Source organism: Spea bombifrons, chromosome 6 (assembly GCF_027358695.1).
Source record: "Spea bombifrons isolate aSpeBom1 chromosome 6, aSpeBom1.2.pri, whole genome shotgun sequence".
Lineage (NCBI taxonomy): Eukaryota > Metazoa > Chordata > Amphibia > Anura > Pelobatidae > Spea > Spea bombifrons.
Window position 1 is genome coordinate 18700288 of NC_071092.1, and position 21205 is coordinate 18721492.

The window sequence follows — 21205 nt, forward strand, 5'->3', positions numbered from 1 at the left end:
CGCCCTGTATGTAGACCCATATACTAATGCTCACACACCCATACTTACACACTCACACAAACACACACATACAACACTTATGAAAGGGTAGAAGCACAATATACTTAAATTTAAGGCAGTAAAGGTTGTCTACAATAGCTGGCTCCAATGATTCCCTATGAATGGAGAAAATAAAGAGGAAGAAAAATAAGAAATTCAAGCTACAGATGAAAATCTGAAAAAGTGGTAACCACCTGCTTTTTTAAGATGCATTCCATATTAGTACATAATAATATAAAATCTAAGAATGTTGGGAAAAATGTGGAACAACACTTTTAAATGGAACACAAACAAGAAAACTTATTATATATACATGTAAGCATTAGTATAGGAATAATCTGGAATGAGTTCCTCTTCGAGCAGAGCTGCACACTGTACATCTCTTTCTATTGTGATCCTTGCTTATGCTTCTTGGTCCTGTTTACAAATTATAATGTATTTCCTAATATTTTAAGGAGCTGTTATACAGGTTAAGGTGTGTTTCTGCCCTTCCCTCCTATCATATTTATAAAACACTCCCTCTGTATCACTGAAACTTATACGCCTCTGTCTACAGTTGACATCTTTGTTCAGAAAACACAAGCAAAAGCAAGGTAAGACAAGATTAAAACTAAGAGATGTTTAATTTTAAAAAATGTAGACAAATCTTACATTTACTTTACATATAGTTCATTGTCCTTTTTATTCTGATGAAAACCGGCAATGGTGTTAACTCTATTTGAAAATTTTAAAAGAAATATACACCAGTCAAGTGAGTAAGATTTAAGTATTTGGTGTCTTTCTGCTAATGCACCAAAAATGCACATTATAAATGTTTTCAATAAAATGTTTTACAAATATTTTAAGAAATACAAACATAGAAGACTAGGCTCACATTGTTTTTTAGCACAATAAAGTAACCCTTTTAAGTACATGACAATTTTGTAAAGATTTTCAATGAAATAACATGTGGTTACTGAGTTTGTAATCAACTGTTAACCGTAAACATTTTAAACTACAGAAGCAACATCTGAAACTCATTCTTCTCATTCAAAAAATAACCATACTAAATAGACTAAAGATTCAAAAATCAATAATGTTTGGAGGGATCTGTTCTTCACAAAAAAATGTATCCATCATATCTGACAGCAAATTGAGTTGAGGGTTAGCAATTAACCCTTTTCTTTAATTATGGATTAAAAAAATCCTTAATATTTTGTCTGCTTCTGCCTCACTTTGCAATACATCCAGCCAATGATTGGAGAAAGATAAAAAAAAATGTCAGAGTATACAGGGTAATGATGATGAGATCTGTTTTGTATTCTGATATATTTATTTTTGTTGTATAATGTCTGCAATATAGAATTTATTTTATAGTGATACAGTATTATACTGTATGGATACACCTTGTAGGTAATTATACTTAGTGCTGCCAAGCTTCTGGAGGCAGAAAAGTGGGGAAGAAAAAAATCTCAGGGGATCTCTTATATAACTGTAAAGCATACTCTCTAACTAGCCTAAAGTTAAAAAAGAGGAGAGATAATAAGAAGTAGAAGGGATAATGAGAAGAGGAAGAAGTGTGGAAAATATGGAGAAAGGGGAGAGATACAGTGAAATCAGAGGAGACTTAAAGAAAAATGGAAGCGATGAGATAAAAAGAGTAGAAATGAGAAAAGGTGGATCAAAGAAAATAAGACATAAAAGAGAAAAGGGAGAAGTAGGGCGAAAAGGCAGAGAAAAAGAGGAGGGCAATAAAGAGGAGAGAGAAAGAGTAGGGAAGACACACAGAAAGGAGAGGGAAAAGAAAAAAATGTGATGTAAAGAGGAGTGATGGAGAGAGGAGGAAAGAGAAAGGGGAGAGACAAATAGGATGAGCGATAAAGAGTAAGGTATAAACATAAAGAGACCAAAGAGAAACAAATTAAGTAAAGAGAAAAGAGGAAGCGTGATAAAGAGTAAGGGGGTGAGCTGTGGTAGAAATAAATGTTAGAGACAATGAGAAAGAGGAGGATTAAAAGGAGACCTGAGACTCTAAGAGGAGACCACTGTAGGTGCAATCTTGGTGCTGGGGCACACTGTTTTGCCCTTAAATAGATATGGGCCAATTGATTATTAGGACATTAGTACAGACTAAAATTATTGCATTGTTTGAGACAGCATTAATTGATTTTTGTTGACAGATGCATGTGGCATGCTTTAACATTGCTTCAATGTTCACGCATTTTTTCCCGGTCATATCAAGCACTCTTGAGAGGAACAGAGAGTCTCTGCTTTTATTAATAAGGCCCCATTTCTTGTCATTAAGGTTAATACCTTAATGACAAGAAACAGGGCCTTATTAATTATTATTAAGAAGAGTAGGGAAAAATGAGGAGAGGTTAAAATTAAAGGGGTAGACCAACAGACTAAAATGCAGGGACTTGCAAGTTGGCTAAATATGTGAATTTGCAGCAGCCAAAAGTTGAACTCTCCTGTAAAATGTGATATGTAATGGATATGTCAGTGTCAATGTAACCAAAAAAATGTGAAAAAATAAATATATATATGTGTGTGTATATATTTTTTGTGGCTGTTTCAAATTGACACTGATATCATCCATTACATGATTGAGATATATATATATATATATATATATATATATATATATATAATATCTAAATTAGCATTCCGATTCATACAAATTTACTGAATTATGGTATATTCTATGATTAGTATAAAGCCTGGAAAACGAGGCCAGATTCCCGCAAATCGAATAAAAAAACGAAGCAAACAGCTCTGCATTTTCTTACAACATTCGTAGGTCCACATTCAATCACACTCTCATTCTCGTTTACGTTCTCTCTCACACACCAAATGTTTCCCTTCTCTGTCGGCCACTTCTGCTGACCTCTTCCACTTCCGCATCTTCTTCTGCAGTTTCATCTTCTTCTTCTTCTATTGTCTCCTTTCTCTTCTATCTTTAATCTGAAATCTTCAATCCTTAATATTTCTTTATCTGCATATCCATGGACAAAACCTGTCAACTTCCTCCTAAATGGTATAGCTGCTGTGAAGTCCTCCCCAGTCATCCTATCGGGGAATAGGACATCACTGAAAGCTCCAACTGAGAACAATATGGTGGTGCTTGCTGTGATGTCCTCTCCTCTGAATGGAGGATCGGGGAGAGTGCGTCATTGCAGTGCCGCTGTATTGTGCTCAGTTCACCTGGGGGCAATATGTCAGCTTTTGATGATGCCCACTCCTGATCCTCCAATGTGGCAGAGGACTTCACTGTATGTGCCGCCATACTGCCAGGCGGATCAGTGAGGACATCTACGCAGTGCCACCATTTTGGCAGAAGTTTCCAAAGTTGCAGAATAAAGACGATTAAGGATTGATTATTGAAGACAGAGAGAAGAGAAGGGAGAAGATAGAAGGTGCAGAAAAAGATGTGGAATTGGCCAACAGAAGTGAAAGTGGTAGGCTGAGAAGGTAGGGAAACATTTTGAGAGTGAACGAGAATGAAAGAGTGAATGTGGGCACCATACAGAATCTGTGTTCCCATTGGCCCAAGCATTAATGCTTGAAATAGCTTACACAAATCTTATTCAACGGTTAGCTGACTCCCTTCAGCATGTTGAAAGGAGTACAAAGCTTTGTAAAGCTAACAGAAACTGAAGGATGACTTCACTAGAACCTGACTAAAAAGGCTAAGCGGGATCACGCCTGTTCACTTACATTTGAAGCACTTCGCAAGGGACTTTTCTCCATGAACCCCAAGCATTCTTATTTGAATGAAATGATTAAGTGTGACTGCACCTTGGTACCATGATTTGCAGCCACATTCCATATCCAACAGCAGCATACCTGGGAACTCTCTGGCTCCAGCTACCCAGAGAGACTTTCCCCGCAGAGAGACTTTCCCCGCAATAATCCAGAGAAGTGGTGCTTCGCCCAGAATCTCCAGGTGAAACTCCAAGAGTTTCCAGGTGCGTTGATACCATTTTATTTGTTGCAGTGATGCCAATAGGCTGTAATCAACTGAGTAGATTTATGGTATCAGAGAAGTTATGTTGAGAGGCCTCCACATGCATGTGACTGGCATCTTTTCAGCCAAGCTACTTTGTATATCCAGATAATTTGGAAGACGGCTACATGAAGATAATTGATGTAGTTATGTGAAAGAAAGTGAGATGACTTAATATAAGGAGATATTAATGTTTCAGCAAGAAACACACATATTTAAGGGAGTAGATTCTCCCTGCGAAACATACATGAATTTCATTTCCGGAGTAGTATTTTGATGGAGTCCATTAATGGAGTAATGTTTGGAGACAGAGAAAAAGTATGCCATATTTTTAGACGCTTATTTTAAAGCCTTGGTCTAGTCTCAGGATATTTTTCCCCTGGTTCCAACACATGGGCAATTTTGACTTCGCTGCTGAATGCCAGAATGTTGCATTTGCAACGTGACTTGCATCTAGGCATCTATTTACAACCAGATGAGCCTGTTTTGGTTATTTGGGTATGTGATTTACCTGTCATTGATATTACACCATTTGACACTGTCCTAAGTTTACCCTTAGAACTTTTTAGAATATTTAGGATGTTGCAGCTGCTGGGGATAGAGCTCTATGAGCCTCGCATCCCTTAACTTTGAACTGCTGCTGGGAATATGCTACTGGCACCTTACATCCCTGCTCCTCCGACAACTTGTGAAGAAGGGGCTTTTCTATCTTGCATCTCTTCAGGAGTAAAATTTGGCCCATAGGTGAGCCCAACAACCTCCAGCTGAATGCATCAATACATTGTGGGTGAAGCCCAACCATTGGTGATTGCCACCAGTGTAAGGGGAATGAGGGCGACCAAACCATCCCTGGCCAGTATTGCCACTTTCCTGATACCGAAAGTGTTTATTGGAACAGCCAAAAAGCTACCTAGAAACAGAGAAAGGGACTACAGATAAGAACCATTAGGCCCATCCAGTCTGCCCAACCTCTGAGTACTTTCCTTAGTAGCTGCCCTTATCCTATATCTTGCTTGGCCTTATGCCTATCCCATTCTTGCTTAAATGTCTCTACTGTATTAACATCTACCACTTCTGCTGGGAGATGTTGTGTTAGGGCAATGGGATATAAGTTTGTTTTTTTTTTCTTCTTTTTTTTTCTTATTTTTTTTATATATATTTTTTTTTATTTTTATTTTATTTTTGTTATTTTTTGATATATATATATTTTTTTAAAAAACAATGGTTAGAGGTCTTCTTAGGGACCTCTTGAACATGTTATTAATGCCAGTGATGTCACAGTGACATCACTTAGCTCACTTTATTGTTTTTTTATTATTATTATTTATTGTATTATTATAGTGATTTTTTTTTGTTTTGTTTTTTTTTTTAAATCACTAACCCTTTTTTTTTTTTTTTCTCCGTTTCATTTTTCAGCATGGGAGGAGGGTGAGAAACATGGTGTGCGATTTCCCCCTGCACACTTTGATCTCTATGCAAGTCCCCACAGACGCCCGGTGTAAGTGCTGGCAGCAGCTGAGGTTACCAGACAGGAGGATCCAGGTCCCCTGCAGCACTGCGGGGGATCTGGATCTTAGTCTCATAGTCAGACCTCATTTGAGGTCTGATTAGAAGACGACCTTGATTATAAGACAAGGGGTATTTTTCTTCTGCTTGATGAACGCAGACAACCCCCGCTACTGCTTGTACTTCCGCCTTAGCTTCTATGACGCAGCACCGGCGTTACATGACCTTCCGGTGCTCATAGAAGTTCCGGCGGAACACCTGCTGCCCCACCAGACACCAGGGAGTGTTGTATGGGTGGCATAAGGCTTTTCTGGAGCCTCCAGAAATTCCCTTTAACTCCCTATATGCCACTCTGCCTCCAGAAATGCCTTATACCCCCTTATATGCCACTCTGTCCCATGATATGCCTTTTAACCCCTACATGCTATCAGAGCAGTGCACGCCCACCAACATCAGCATGTCATTTCCTCCCACAAACCATCACCAGACAATTTTTGGTGTCCCACATTGCCAGGTTGTTGCATCTGTGTCCAATACAAGATTCCACAGACCAAGCCTTAAGGTATGCTTCACGCCCCTACCAGTACCTGGACTCCTCTATCTGTAAATGTATTTATTAATCTTCAGCAATCTACTCACAATACAGTAATGATGTAGTGGTGGTTGTACACAGGTTTTCCAAACAAGTGCATTTCATCATCTTGCCCAAACTCCCCTCTGCATCTAGCATCTGTTTTTTTATTCTATTGTTCGACATTATGCTTTGCCCAAACAAAGTGTATTTGGACATGATTATTATGATATTGCAGATATAATGCCAGTAATAACAAGATGGCTTCCACCTCCTCTACGATCATGGCCACATGACTTTCTTCACATTCATTTTAGCTTTAGACTTCACCAATGCTGTTATTACACAACAAAAATGGAAGGCAGCCCTCTAGTGCACTTTATTTTTACAAATCTTTGTACATATCACTACAAGGGACCAGGAACCAGACAGACACAAAAAGGTAAAATGCAAAACACCTTTATTAAGCTACCAGGCAGAATAGCAAAATCTTGAACCAAAAGCAAAGTCCAAATGACAAGCCGGAGTCAGTAACAAGAGACAGTAATTAGATGAGCCCAGTCAGGAATACGGAGGTCAACAAAGTCAGGGTGCAGAAGCCAGGAGAGTAGTCTTACGAAGCTGGGAACGTGGGAACATGCATTGGAAACAAACACAAAGTCAAAAAGGACCTAGCAGCTAAAATAGCCTGGAAGGAGTTGCCTCATAATAATCAGGTGAGTAACAGGTGGTAACAGAGAAGTAAGTCAGCTCGCTAATCAACAGCTGAGTCACCCTAACACAAACAAGTCTGCTTGTTAGTCCTTGGCTAAGGAACCATGACAGTTAGTTTCTCTTTATCCACACAGAACTGTAGTAGTATATTTAATTATATTTAATGGGGACTGTCTTAATATTTTACATTGTTCAATATATACCTAGCACTATATGTCCTTCTGAGGCAGTATCCCAAGCCACCCATCAAGACCTACCTAAGCAGCCCCTGTACTCTTTGACAAATAGCAGACAAAGCAGGCTGCGCCTCAGAAGGACAGTGCCGGGTATATATAGTGAAAGGTGTAAGATATTGAGAATGTGCCAAGTAGCATAAACCTTCATAATGTATATGGGATAGTTACCAGAGAAGCTGCAATACGTGAATAGCTGCACAGTGGAATTATTTTTTTTTTTAATAATCATGATGATAACATTATAATCACTGTTTCTCTTACCTGCTGAACAAGGCCTGATTCATCTATTTATCTGAGTTATACTTCTGGTTTAGGTTGCCAAAAGATCTCAGGATAGTTATCCTTCATGATGGCAGCCTGTCCAGATTTAAAAGCTTGGTCCACATTTATTGGTAATTTGACCTATTCATATTCAGCAATGGAAACTATAGGGTAATACATTATGAATCTCAATAAAATCACTTTTTTAATTTCTACTCACACGGTTTCTATATTGTTGATACAACTAAAATAATCTAAATATTTTTACTGGGCAGCAAAGATGGGTTTCCCACATAACAATAGGGAAACATGATGCCATAAAGTCGGCACTTATAAGTACATCTAATTCCATAAATTCCTTAAAGAAAAGCAGCAACCTAAAGGGTGATATGACATTATCATAAAGTAAGAGCCAATTAAAAATCCTTTCAAATATGTACAATTTAAGGGTTATGGCTACCAAAAAAGCCCAATGGGAAAAGAGAGGTGACCCACAGTCAACAGTGGCTGGGGAGTCACAGTGAAACAGTGTGCAGTTATTTGGGTTCTTGAAAGAAGTGTAGAGCAGGTAGAAATAGGGGAGGTTAGGTTGGATTTGATGCCCTGTGAAAATGGAAGGAGAAGAAGACAGATAAAAGGTTGTAGTGGAATTTACTGTTTCTATGTGAGTTTGATAAAGAGTAGAGAAAAAGGAAGAGGAAGTTGGGGTAAATTGGGTGATGTGAAAAAAAGATTCATCATAAGGACACAGGAGGGTTTTTATGATGGAAGTAATCACTTGTAGATTTGAGGAGAAAGGGGGGACAAAAAAAACAATAGATAGGAAACAGTGTTAGAAGGTTAAAGCTACTTAAATATCGTAAGTAATACTTGGTGATACCAAAGGGCGAATGTTTTCCAGTTTTCTGATTTTTTTTTTTTTTTTTTTTTTTTTTTCCCCCCTCCAGTTTAAATTAATTTGTTCTCGGGTCTTTTGCTTTATGCAGTTTCTATTTTAATGTTTGTTGTCAACGACCTCTGGGTTTTTTTCATTAACACCTTTCTTTCATTACAGCGTTTCTTTAATTACAGTGTTTAATAAAAGTGAATTTTTATTAATAGTTATATCTCCTACGTTTTACATTTTAAGGTACATTAGGAAATACCCATTTCTAAACTGCAAAGCTTTTATCATGATCTTGTAATAAATTGTACATAGTGTCTTGGAATTTATATTGTATTTAAAACTTATTTTCTTGACAGGTTTGTTCTACCTTGGACAATAATCAGCATGTCTTGTAATGTTGCCCCAAACTTTACATTTCTATGTGATGCACAAGCGGCTTGGGGAATCATAATGGAGACATTGGCTGCAGCTGGGGCTATCTTCACCATCATGCTTATGTTAGCACTTGTCGTTATGGTACCTCGCATCTGTGACAGTGCCAAGAGGGCTCTAGTTCCCATCCAGCTTATCTTTCTCCTCGGTACACTGGGGATTTTCGGCCTGACATTTGCCTTCATCATTCAACTGAATTCACAGACCTGTCCTACACGCTTTTTCCTGTTTGGAGTCCTGTTTGCAATTTGCTTCTCCTGCCTTTTAGTTCATGCAAGCAAATTGGTGAGACTGGTTCGAGGTGGCCTTGGAATGTCATGGTGGGTCATGCTTGCCACCGTCATTGTTCTGTCACTTGTTCAGATAATTATTGCTATTCTGTATGTAGCAATCTATCTGACAAGAAATGCAAGTAACTGTGAAGGAAATAGTAAGCACAATACTGATTTTGTGCTCATATTGATATACGTCTTTGTGCTCATGGCAATTACTTTTACAGTGTCGATTTTCAGTTTGTGTGGTCCTTTCAGCTACTGGAAGAGGCATGGTCTCCATATATATATAACAATATTTATTTCTATGGGCATTTGGGTAGCCTGGATTGTTATGCTGCTAAACGGCAATATAACTTTAGGTAACCCACAAACATGGGATGACCCAGTGAGAGCCATAGCATTGGTAGCAAACGGTTGGGTCTTCCTGATTCTATACATTGTGCCAGAGCTTTGCCTTTTAACCAGATGCCAACCTAACCATTCCAAAGATGTGAGCCAAGACCAACCACGCCTTCTTCGACAAACTGTTGGAGTGGACAACCAAGTATTTGCTCAAGAAGACTCTAACCTTGGTAAGTTTCTATACGTGCATATATATTATAGACCTCAAATTATGTTTTTACATGAATTTTATTTTTTTCTTTTCCTTAAAAACAAGGGAAGTTTTATTCAGTTACTTGTCTAAACCTTAACTGGTGTTAAAGGTTGTTCAAAATGCATTGTTTCATGTAAAATGATTTAATATGGTTTGAATTAGCAAGGCATTTTTACACGTTTATTTCAGGAACATAATTTAGAATCTACAGGACGCTAAACAAATTTAGAAGAAAACTGTAAAAAAAAAAAAAAAACACCCTGTACAGTAAAGTTCAAACAAAGGTATGTCAGGGTAACTCTTTCACTGACAACATATGGACTGCAGCATACAAAAAGTCACAAAATTAGACATACTCCAAAATCTTGTGGTACGCCTTCCCAGAAGAATGGGATAGGGGAGCTGCTTTTAAATGCTCTAAGTTTTAGAATAGGAGGTCCAACAAGATCATTTGGGTGTGAGGTGGTCAGGTGGCCGTTGAAGCCAAAGGGTTATATACAGTAGGTTGCCCTAGGCATACAGTATACTGTATACAGTATATAGTGAGAAGAGAAGAGACAGAAACCTGGGAAAAACAGCTGTTAGCATTTAACACAGCAAAAGACCATTAACAAACATAGGACATAAACCACGAGTGAGCCAGAGTGTGAATGTCAAGAGACTGCAAGCGGAAGATTTGGTCAATGGTATCAAATGTTTTTTTGCTGTATGGAGATTTTTGTAGCATAGGGCAAGTCTATTTACATTGTCAATATTAATGAGTTTCTGTTCAAATGAGCTTAAAGCGACAATTAAGCCAGGTGTCTCAGTGAGAAGTGTTAATCTACTCCAAGGCTGACCACTCTTCACTACTGTTGTGACCCTGCAAGATTTACATTGGAATGCTTACCTTCCAATGCAGAACCAGAGGCATATCTATACTTGGTTTCCCTGGCCCTTGTTTTGTGAAAGAGATCACTTAATACTTTAGTAAAGACATTTTAAGTTGAGAAGGTGGTGAGAAAACCAAATAGCACTGGGTCCTAGAGAGGATGCAATCTAAGTTGGTACGAAGGTGAGAGTAAACTAGGTGCTCAAGAAGCTTAAAGGTAAATAGTAATGGTGATACAGGTCAGTTACTGAAGAGAGATATGTTATAAATTACATTAAATAATTTAATAGCAAAATTAATTATACGCTTAATTGTGTTTTACTTGATTGGTGAGTTAATTAGAACTGCATTTACCATGAGACTGAAAAGCTTCAAATGTGGGAACAAATAACTATTTTCATGATTCAACCATAATAGCCAATCAATTAATTAAATAGATTGTATCAAAAAAATCACCAAATCACTATTTGTATCTATCAAAAACAGTTAAACTGGTTAACCAGTGTCACCAAAAATCACCTAGGATCCTGCTCAACCTATACTAACCACAATGAAAAAAAAGGAGAAAATGAAAATCAAGGGGAATCTCACTCAAAAACTAAAACTAATATTCTAATACGCAAATTTCAATGTGGTAGCGCCACTTCAAAACAACAGTTCATCAGTGCAGAGTTAATTAATTCCTTTGTTAATTCATAAAGCACATTTGCTTTAGGTTGTGTCAGTGTTGCATGAAGACTGCATAAGTCTCAAACTGTGTCAGACTGAGCCACACGCGTAACAGAAATCTCAGAGAAGTGTAAAATACTGCATTACCAGTCCCATTTGCCCACCAACAAAAATTTTTAAAAAGCTGCAGTGTCACTGTGAGTCTCATCAGGGAGCATCCAAAATTCATTGATGCAGGGAATGATCTCACCTAAGAAGCCAGTTCACTTGGTATGTGGAAGACATTAGAGATCCTATTGCGTGTTGTTCTATCTGAGTTATTATCATACCTGGGAACACTCTGCGTTTTGCCTGGAGACTCTGAGTAAAGGGCCACTTCTCCAAGTTACTATGGGGAAATGCAGGATCAAAAGAGCACGTTGTAGCACACCCCACTACATGCCCATTTCCCCTTCAGCAATGGCATGTGTCCCACAACATCAGTGGGACTTCCCATTTCCCAGGAATGGTCATGATGCAATAACTGTATAAATGAATAACAATTATGCTTCCCAACAGTAGGGAGATAGGTGGCAATGCTGTCATTCGTAGGCCCCCTAATCGTGCTATGTGATTCCGCTACGTTCCTGCTTTCCAAGATTTTAATAGTAGATGAGGGAAATGTTTTCTCTCTCTGTAAAATTGTATGTTTACTACTCTAACAGTTTTGCCACTCATAGTGAATTAGAGTTGTATGTGGAATGGTGCTAAAAACGATGCAGGTGTAAATTATCTGACCTAGTGTTCTTAGTGTTAGCTGACTTATGAGAAGAATGTTTATTTGAGTAATACACATAGATGACTTATGTTTTGTTAGTAATGAAAAAACTAGATATTGGTGTGACTCAGACAGACACACCTAACCATTCAGGCTTATCCAGTTTAACCTTGTATTTTTAAACAGGCAGGGACCTGCAATATTGTAATTTTAGTGTCATACCTGATGGGCAAGATCTACTATTTAAGAATATGTATCTGTTTAAATCACATTTCCGATTGTGGGTATACAATTAGGCAACTTCCAACTTAGTCTGGAAAAAAAACTTGTAAATTTAACCCTTTAAAACAAGACCAAGGCTGTTTTACATGTTTTTACACTTAAGGACCAAATCATGTACACTGGAGTACACAAGTAACACTAACCTAAAAAACTAACCTAAAAACACTAACCTAAAAAACTAAATAAAAAAACTTTTAAGGGTAAAAAAATGAACACAAGGTTAAAAATGAACCCTTAAGGGTGAACAAAATCAGTAGTCTAAACATTACTGATAAGATCAATGTGATCATTAAAAAACTATATATATATTTTTTTGTGTTGTGTGTACCTTTTTATTTACACTGTGGCTTTCTCCAGTCCCTTTCCAGCTCATGACAGAGAGTGTCAGAGATCAGAGACATTGCTCCTTAGTGCTGCCTTTGTCTGTGGAGGATTTTCTGTGCATGTCATTGGTTAAAAAATGATTGCATGCGCAGAGCTTCCTCATAGTAAGGACTTGCTTTTCTGTGAGTGACTTGCTTTCTGTAAGTGGCCGGTTTGAGCGCTGCAGCAAGGTAAGCTAGATTTCATTTCAATAAATACTCACGTCCCTCCATAAAGTATGAGCAAGCTTGGAGATCTCACTCCATGTATGCATGCTTGGAACAGCAGTTCCTGGGTCCATATCGCTGTGGCAAGTGTAAGCAATTGGTCTCTCAGGAAGCTGAGATTGGAGCTCTGAAGAGGCATATTGAAACACTGAGAAAGACTGCCAATCTTGAGAGGAGTCTCTTACTCACTAAGCAGAGTTTAGATGGGGTCCCTAGCAACGAGGGAGGAGATCAGTCCGAAGGGAGCCAGGCACATAGCTGGGTGACAGACGTGGATACAGTGGGGGAGGGAAGAGGAAGAGGGAAGCCAGTGTACAGGGCATCCAGAAGGAAGGGAAGCCCAGGCAGGTCATGGTTGTAGGGGATTCTATAATTAAGGGGACAGACAGAGTAATCTGTGGCTCTGATCGCAGCAACGGAATGGTTTGCTGTCTCCCAGGTGCCCAGGTTCGGTATGTTGCAGACAGTGGATAGATTAGTGGGTGTGAGGATCCAGCTGTCTTGGTGCACATCGGCACCAATGACATAGTAAGAAGAAGATGGAGAGTCCTAAATGGTAATTTTAGGGAGTAAGATAAAAAAAAGGACCTCCAAGGTAGTATTTTATGAGATATTATTTGTGCCAAGAGCTACACCAGAAAGCGGGAAATTAGGCTGCTAAATGCATGGCTGAAGTCTTTGTGTAAGAAAGAGGGCTTTGGGTTTTTAGAGCACTGGGCTGATTTTGCCTTGGGGTACGATCTCATAATCGCTATGGCTTGCACCTGAATGCAAGAGGGTCCAATGTGCTTGGGGAGAAAATTACTAGACGGTTGGAGGAGATTTTAAACTAGGAATGGGGAAGGGGGAATACCGTATTTGCTCGATAATAAGACAACCCTGATTATAAGACGACCCCCCAAAATCAAAATATTAATTTAGGAAAAAAACAAAAAGCCTGAATATAAGACTACCCTATAGGAAAAAAGTTTTACTAGTAAATATTAATTCATGTAAACTATTTTCCTTATTTAATAAAAGCTATGATTGAAAAAAATATATATTTTTTTATTTCCTTTTATTTGCCAACCTGCCCCCCCAGTTATGCACATATGCCCCCAGAAATGCCTTATACCCCCTTATTTGCCACTCTGCCCCATGATGTGCCTTTTAACCCTCTATATGCCACTTTGCCTCCAGAAATGTCTTATACCCTCCTATATGCCACTGTGCCCCATGATATGCCTTTTAACCCCCTATATGCCCCTCTGCCCCATGATATGCTTTATACCCCTATATACTGCTAACAGCAATCACACTCCTATCAAGCCAAGGCAGCCAGTACATGCTGGAACCTGGGGATGATAGTAGTGTGATTACAGCCTCCCTAGGCCATGCTACCACCACCACCCCCCTTACACATCCATGCTATCACACACACACTCATTCACAAACATTTAAATACTCATTCATTCCATTAATCACACATACTTGCTCAAAAACCCTCCCCCACCCCCTTACCTGAACTGCAGATCTCTCACTGGAAGACTTCTGCAGGGGCCAGGCTGTGCGAGCAACTTCTCTGGCCCCGCCCCCAGAGGAAGGAGGTAGATTATGTGAGGAGTTATGTGCTAGCTTCCTGTTCTCCTGCTGCTAGTAGCAGAGACGCTGCTTGCGACCAAAGCCCGGTAAGCAGCATGACCCCAGCAGACATTTTTTTGATGTCTGATTAGAAGACGACCTTGATTATAAGACGAGGGGTATTTTTCAGAGCATTTGCCCTGGAAAAACCTCATCTTATAATCAAGCAAATACGGTAAATACCGGGCTAGACAGTATAGAAAGGAAAAGTGCTTTAGTTAGTAACCAAGTGGGTGGACCTGGGGCTTGGTTTGTACATATAATAGGAAGAACCATATATTCTGTCCCCCAAGACAAGGACAGAAAGCACTTGCAGCATGTGTAAATAACAAGCTAAAGGTCATGTCTATAAATGCTCACAGTTAAGGGAATAAGATCCATGAACTTGTAACAGTAGTGGCAACTGAGAATGTTGATATAGTGGCTGTTACTGAGACATGGTATAATGAGAAAAAATGACTGGGGCATCGCAATACCAGGGTAGTACTTATATAGAAAAGACAGAAAGGTCAAGAAAGGGGGAGGGGTGGCCCTATATGTGAAAAATGACATAAAATCTAACCTAACACAAGTTGGTGAGGAGAACATAGAGTAAGTTTGGGTTACATTACAATTAAGTAAAAGTACAGTAACTTGTGTATGTGCGATTTATAGACCCCCAGGACAAGTACAAGAACTAGATAATCTACTTATTGAGGACATGGCTAAAAAGTGAAGGGAAAGTTATAATCATGGGTGACTTTAATCTTCCTGATATGAACTGAAAACCCAAAGTAGCTGGTTGTGCCCGGAGTGCAGATCCTCTAAACTCCCTAATGGGACTTTTTCTAAAATGTGAATATGTCCTAAAGGAGTCTCAGACTGGTGCCATTTAAATGGAGTCCAGGAAAAATGGGATTATTTAAAAATTGAATTATTGTAGATAACAAAAAACTGTAGTAGGCTGGTCAGTTAAAAGCAAACATTTAAAGAAACCACTGTAGTTCTTTAGTAAATACAAAAAAATACAAAGAGTGAGGAAGATAGACATATCTATAAAATTAGGCAGAAAGAAGCAAAGCAAGTTATAAGAGCTGCTAAATCACACGCAGAAGAGAGATTACCCTGTTTGTAAAAAAAGGGAGATAAAACATTTAGATATATAAATGAGAAAAGGAAAGTAAAACAAGGAGTGGTAAGATTAAAAACAAAAGAAGGAAGGTATGTAGAAGAGGATAAAAGTCTAGCTGACTGTCTCAACAAATATTTCTGTTCAGTTTTTACAGATGAAAATGAAGGAAAGGGACTTCAGTTAGGAAAAAAGTGTCATTTGATCCATGTGAGTTTATCAATGCGGAGGTTCTATTTCAGTTGTCTAAGGTAAAGACAAATAAGTTGATGGGGCCTGATGGGATACATCCCAAGTTATGACAAGAGCTTGGTGGTATACTAGCAAAACCACTTATGGATTTATGTAAAAAATTATATGTAACGGGAGTCATCCCATTGGATTGGAAATTAGCAAATGTTGTGCCCATTCACAAAAAAGGCAGTAGTTAGGAGTCAGGCAACTGCAGGCCAGTAAGTCTTTCCTCTGTAGTGGGGAAATTAATGGAAACTATGTTAACCCCTTCAGCACCGGGACGTACCTGGTACTTCCTGGTTACTGGTCACCGGTAGACCGGGACGTACCAGGTACGTCTCCTCCAAAAAACGCCCCCCACATCACCACGATCGCGGTGATCGTGGAGGCGCTGCTGCTGCTGTCTGCCCAGGAGTCCTGGGCAGACAGCACAGCCTCTCTAAACCCGCCCCCAAGCCTACGATCACTCCCACGGAGTGATTTTGTAGGCAGAAACAGCGATTGCAGAAAAATCTGCAATCGCGGTTTCAGCTGCCACAGGCAGCTTCAGGGAAGGGGGGGGTGTTGAATGGGTCCCCACACAAGTGTGGGGGCCTGATCCAACACCCCCCTGCTGCCTGATCGCTCCATGAGAGCGTCAGTGCAGTGTTAACCCCTTCAATGCCGCGATCGCGGCATTGAATGCCGCAATCGCGGCATTGAAGGGGTTAATTCCCGTTTTGTAGGGGGCTCTGCTGCTGGTGGTCTGCCTGGCAGACCAGCAACAGCAAAAACGAGCCCCCAGAAGTCCTCTGATCAGTCCTGTAGGACTGATCAGAGAGACTCCTCCCCTACAATCTCCAGTCTGTTGGAGATTGTGTCCCAGCTGCCAGAGGCAGCTTCAGGGACAGGGAGACAGGGTTCTTTAGTCTCCACATGAGTGTGGAGACCAGCTCCCCCCACCCTCACCCTTCCTCAGTTAACCCCTACCCCCCTCTTCCTCAATTAACCCCTTCAATGCTGCAATTGTGTATGACCCCCTGGCTTGTGGGGACTAAATACCAGTCAATGCTGTGCTTCAATGGAGCATCAGCATTGAAAGAGTTAAAAAAAATGTAAAAAATAATAAGAATAAAAAAAAATTAAAAAATAAATTAATTTAAAGAAATTAATAAAATAATAATAATAATAAAAAAAAATAACAGCACTGACCTGAAAGTCCAGGGTGCTTCCAGGTCAAATGCTGGGCTGATCAGATGCTCCTGGCCAATAGGAGTGATCGGATCATTATGGCAGCTCACGGATGACCCTGCTCTACAAAGAGAGAGGGGTCATCTAGGGTAATTATGAAAAAACACAAATTGAAAAATCATAATTATTACCTGATCACTTGTCGGTGACATTTTAAGTCGCTGATTATTGATCGGTCTCCCTGATTGATGTCAGCGGCCTAAACCTGTCACTTACAAGTAATCTGATAAAAAAAAAATATTTAAAAAAATGTAAATGAACATGTTCCAGTTTTGCCCTCATAGCTTCCTCAAAAAAGGCATGAACCATGCATGTGAGGCCTTGTTGGACTCATGGGATGTTGGTGAATAAAATGTGGTGCTTTCTTCCACTGTTGCACTTATGGTGTGCAAGAAATTCAGTGCAACATTGAAATGTATGCGTTAAAAACGCAATAAAATAATTTCTCTGTGAAGTTTGGCAGACATCAGTGAAGAAATGGCTAACTGAAAACTGTCAAAACTACCCTAGTTGAACACCTTGACTTGTCTACTGTTCATAAATATATACTTTTATGGGGTAATTTACATTGGGGGGCTTCCAAAATGTCCCAAATGGGATATGGGCCCAGGAAACCAATTTCTGAAAATTCCAAATGTGAAAAAGAAAATGCGCATGTTCCAGTTTTGCCCTCATAGCTTCCTCAAAAATTGCATGAACCATGCATGTGAGGCCTTGTTGGAACCGGGGGATGTTGGTGAACACAATTTGGTGTTTTTTTCTGCAGTTGCACATATTCTATACAAAATATAATATAAAATCTAAAGCAACATTGCAACATATGCAAAAAAACCAAAAAAATATAAAAATACCTCAAAATTTGGCAGCAATTGGCGATAAAATCCCTGTTTGAAAAGTGTCAAAATGACCCTAGTTGTACACCTTGACTTATCTACTGTTCATAAACATATAATTTTGGGGGGATAATCAGTATCTGTGACAACTATTGCAGTTATTAGACTACCATGCCAAATTTGAAAAAAAATTTGAAAAAAAAATACATTTCAAAAACGTAATGCATGCCTTGCAATATTTTCCCCTATACTGGTCAAAATAGATAAAAATCCTGGCCGTGTTGGGTGGTTTCCAAATCAGGACAACTTAATGAATATATTTGGGATAATTTTTTCCCATTGGTTCAATGTGTGTACAATTTGTATGTATACAAAACTGTAAAAAAAATGCGTTTTTTCTTATTTTTCCCCCCACTTTTTCCAGTTTATTTCAAATAAAACAATGTACTACCCAGCTCAAATGAAAGCCCTACTTGTGCTGAAAAAAACAATATATGATTTGTGTGGGTGCACCACTTGATAAGAGAAAAATTACAGTTGAAGAAAGACATGGCAAAAACACAAAAACGGCTCCGGTCCTTTAGCGACACCCTAGCTTAAAAATCCCGGTCCTGAAGGGGTTAAAGGACAGGATTATTATTATTATTATTATTATTTATTGTTTTATATAGTGCCATCAAATTCCGTATAATGGGCATGGACAAGAGCCTTAGTGGCATGCTGTGTTAGGAAGGGACGGATGCGGGCAATGTTTTTAAGATGGAGGAGACAGTTTTTAGAGACGAGGGTGACACCAAGACAGCGTGCATGAGTAGACGGGGAGATGATGGCACCATTAACAATGAGGGAACTTGATGGGGGGAATCCTAGCATTGGAGGGAGGGAAGATGAGAAGTTCTGTTTTGGAGAGGTTAAGTTTCAAGAAACGTGCAGACATCCAGGTAGAGACGCAATGCAGTTAGTTACACAGTTAAGACGGAGGGAGAGAGATCAGGGGAGGATAGATAGATAGATCTGGGTGTCATCAGCATACAGGTGGTATTGAAAGCTAAAGGATGAGATCAGTTTGTCAAGTGAGGAAGTGTAAAGAGAGAACAGAAGGGGTCCTAGAACAGAGCCTTGGGGTACCCCAACTGAGAGAGGGAGGGGAAGTGTTACTGGAGACGGAGACGCTGAAGGTACGATCAGAGAGGTAGGAAGTGAACCAGGAGAGAGCAGTGTCATGGAGGCCGATATCATGAAGCATTTGAAGGAGAAGAGGGTGGTCCACAGTGTCAAAAGCAGCAGAAAGGTCCAGTAGGATTAGCATTGAGGAGTGGCCCAGTGATTTAGCAGTGAGTAACTCATTAGTAACTGTCACGGACCGGGTTATCAGGTCTGATAGGAGCCCAGGTGCAGGGGATACGAGGGGCTCTGTCTGTACCCCACAATGCATGATGGCTTGGGGTTGGTACAGACAGGCGCAGGAAATAAATCACAGACTGAAGATGCTGACAATAGTTGTATTGCAGATGGTACAACAACATATAAACAAGGAAAGTCTCTTGGCTGGAAGCCCTCTGGATGGGGCACACACGGCAGGTTGCCCACTTGCAGGGCATTCGACTTGGGAGTCCACTAGTGGGGCGCTGGCCACAACTCAGGATCAATACAGGAACCAAAACAGGAGCAGATCAGGAACCAAAACAGGCATTCCTCTAACATTAATGTCAAGGCCCAGACTGAAGGGCTGGGCAGGTTTATAAAGGCTGTGATCTCCAGGTGCACCTTGTTTCCTGGTTATGGCAATCAGGTCTGAGTGCAGCTGGACCTGATAATCAGTCTGAGTGGTTCAGAGTGACAAGGGTGGCCACTAGTGATTGGAAACGGAAATGAGCAACTCAAAGTTTGAACAAGTCCAGCCAGCGAAGGGTGAAACGTTACAGTAATTTTAGTAAGGGCGGTCTCAGTAGAGTGTCAAGGGCGAAAACCAGATTGAAGAGGATCAAGCAGGGAGTTGGAATCCAGAAACTTATTTAATTGGGTATAAACAATGCTTTCAAGAATCTTGGAGGTGAAAGTAGAGAGATGGGATGGTAATTGGAGAGATCAGTTAGGTCAAGGGAGGACTTTTTCAAGATAGGAGTAATGGTAGCATGCTTGAAGGAGGATGGGACAGATCCAGTAGTGAAGGAGCGGTTGAAGATATGAGCTGAGTGATCACTAGACTTGGGCGCCAGCAAAGTCTTCGTGTATGTTTTGGTGTTCATCTTCGGGGGGGGAATCTTCGTATTAACATTTGCTACTTATTTACAATGGCATACCTTCCAACAAACCAAATTTGACGGGACAGGACTGGAAAAAAAACAGGACTGGAAAAAAACAGGACTGTCTATTGGCAGGTATGCGGATGGAAAAATGTGGGACAAGAACTAAAAATAGCTTAGGGTTAATGTACGGTTATGTTTAAGAGTAGTAGTAGTGCACTGGTTTGGTTAAAGATGTATTTTTTCTAAATAATAATGTAATTTTAAATTTAATGGGTGTTATTAAAAATAAGAGGTAAATTTCTTATATTTATTTTATTATATTATAAAAGTTGTTTTATTTTATTTATTTTTACCTACATTTGCATACTTACCCACAAGGACATACTTGCTTTTCAAAGTTGATGGGATGCAAACAACGGGACTGTAGGGAAATTTGAAACTGTTGGAATGTATTTGTTAGAAGAAAGAGGACCAAAAAACTCCAAATATCATCTTAGGGTTATAGGGTGAAGTGTGAGTTATAGTGTTAATTGTAGGCTAGTGAGTGTAGAAGTAAAGATCAGGGAAAATAACAGGAAAGAGCCTTGTGAGTTGTGTATATGTGTGTGTAATGTTTGGTTGGTTGCGAATCAGACGGAAAAATGTAAAATGAAAGGAATGAAAAGGCTTGATTTGCTGAGAAAAAGTAGATGATTGAAAAATGGAAAAGGTAAATGAGTGGGCAATTGGCGACCCACTAACCTGTTTCACCCCAGAGCAAAGCATCCAAACACTGTCAGTCAGGCCACACACTCTTCTTTTCATCCGAGTAGGTAAGAGCACTACTCTCCTTTCTGTTGCTAGACAACATCATCTCTTCCTCCTCCTGCACCTCTCCTCGGACAGCATTCCCATGTGCTGTTGTGTGCAATCTGCAAAAGTGCTCAAGTTATTTAAAAATTAGTTAACTAAAGCCAGTAAATGGTGTTATTAACTCAAGTTTAACTATAATACACTAACTAGTAAAACTACTAGCAGTATTTTTATTTTAAATTTACATGGGCCTAAGATCCTACTACTATGCTAAAGCTATATTTTCTTACTATTCTAAGTCTACCTCAAGGCAAAGACAGACGATCTCAAGCCCACTAAGCTAAAGTGAGATTATATCAGTATATTATTTATTTATTAATATTAATTATTTATATTATATTAATAGAGTATAAATTACAATTACTTATTATATTATGGGGTTAAACAACTTTAAATCAGATACAGAAGCA

General features: G+C 39.4%; 1 protein-coding gene across 1 annotated transcript in view; it reads left to right on the top strand.

Moving 5' to 3' along the window:
- The first annotated feature begins 576 nt into the window (after nucleotides 1-576).
- The window catches only part of GPRC5D (G protein-coupled receptor class C group 5 member D), a 36056-nt gene continuing 15427 nt past the window's right edge, over nucleotides 577-21205 (top strand). Inside the window, exons 1-2 of the mRNA XM_053469086.1 lie at nucleotides 577-632; nucleotides 8555-9477. Of these exons, the coding sequence (XP_053325061.1) occupies nucleotides 8583-9477 (895 nt within the window). The 5' untranslated portion in view covers nucleotides 577-632; nucleotides 8555-8582. The remainder of the gene's footprint in view (nucleotides 633-8554; nucleotides 9478-21205) is intronic.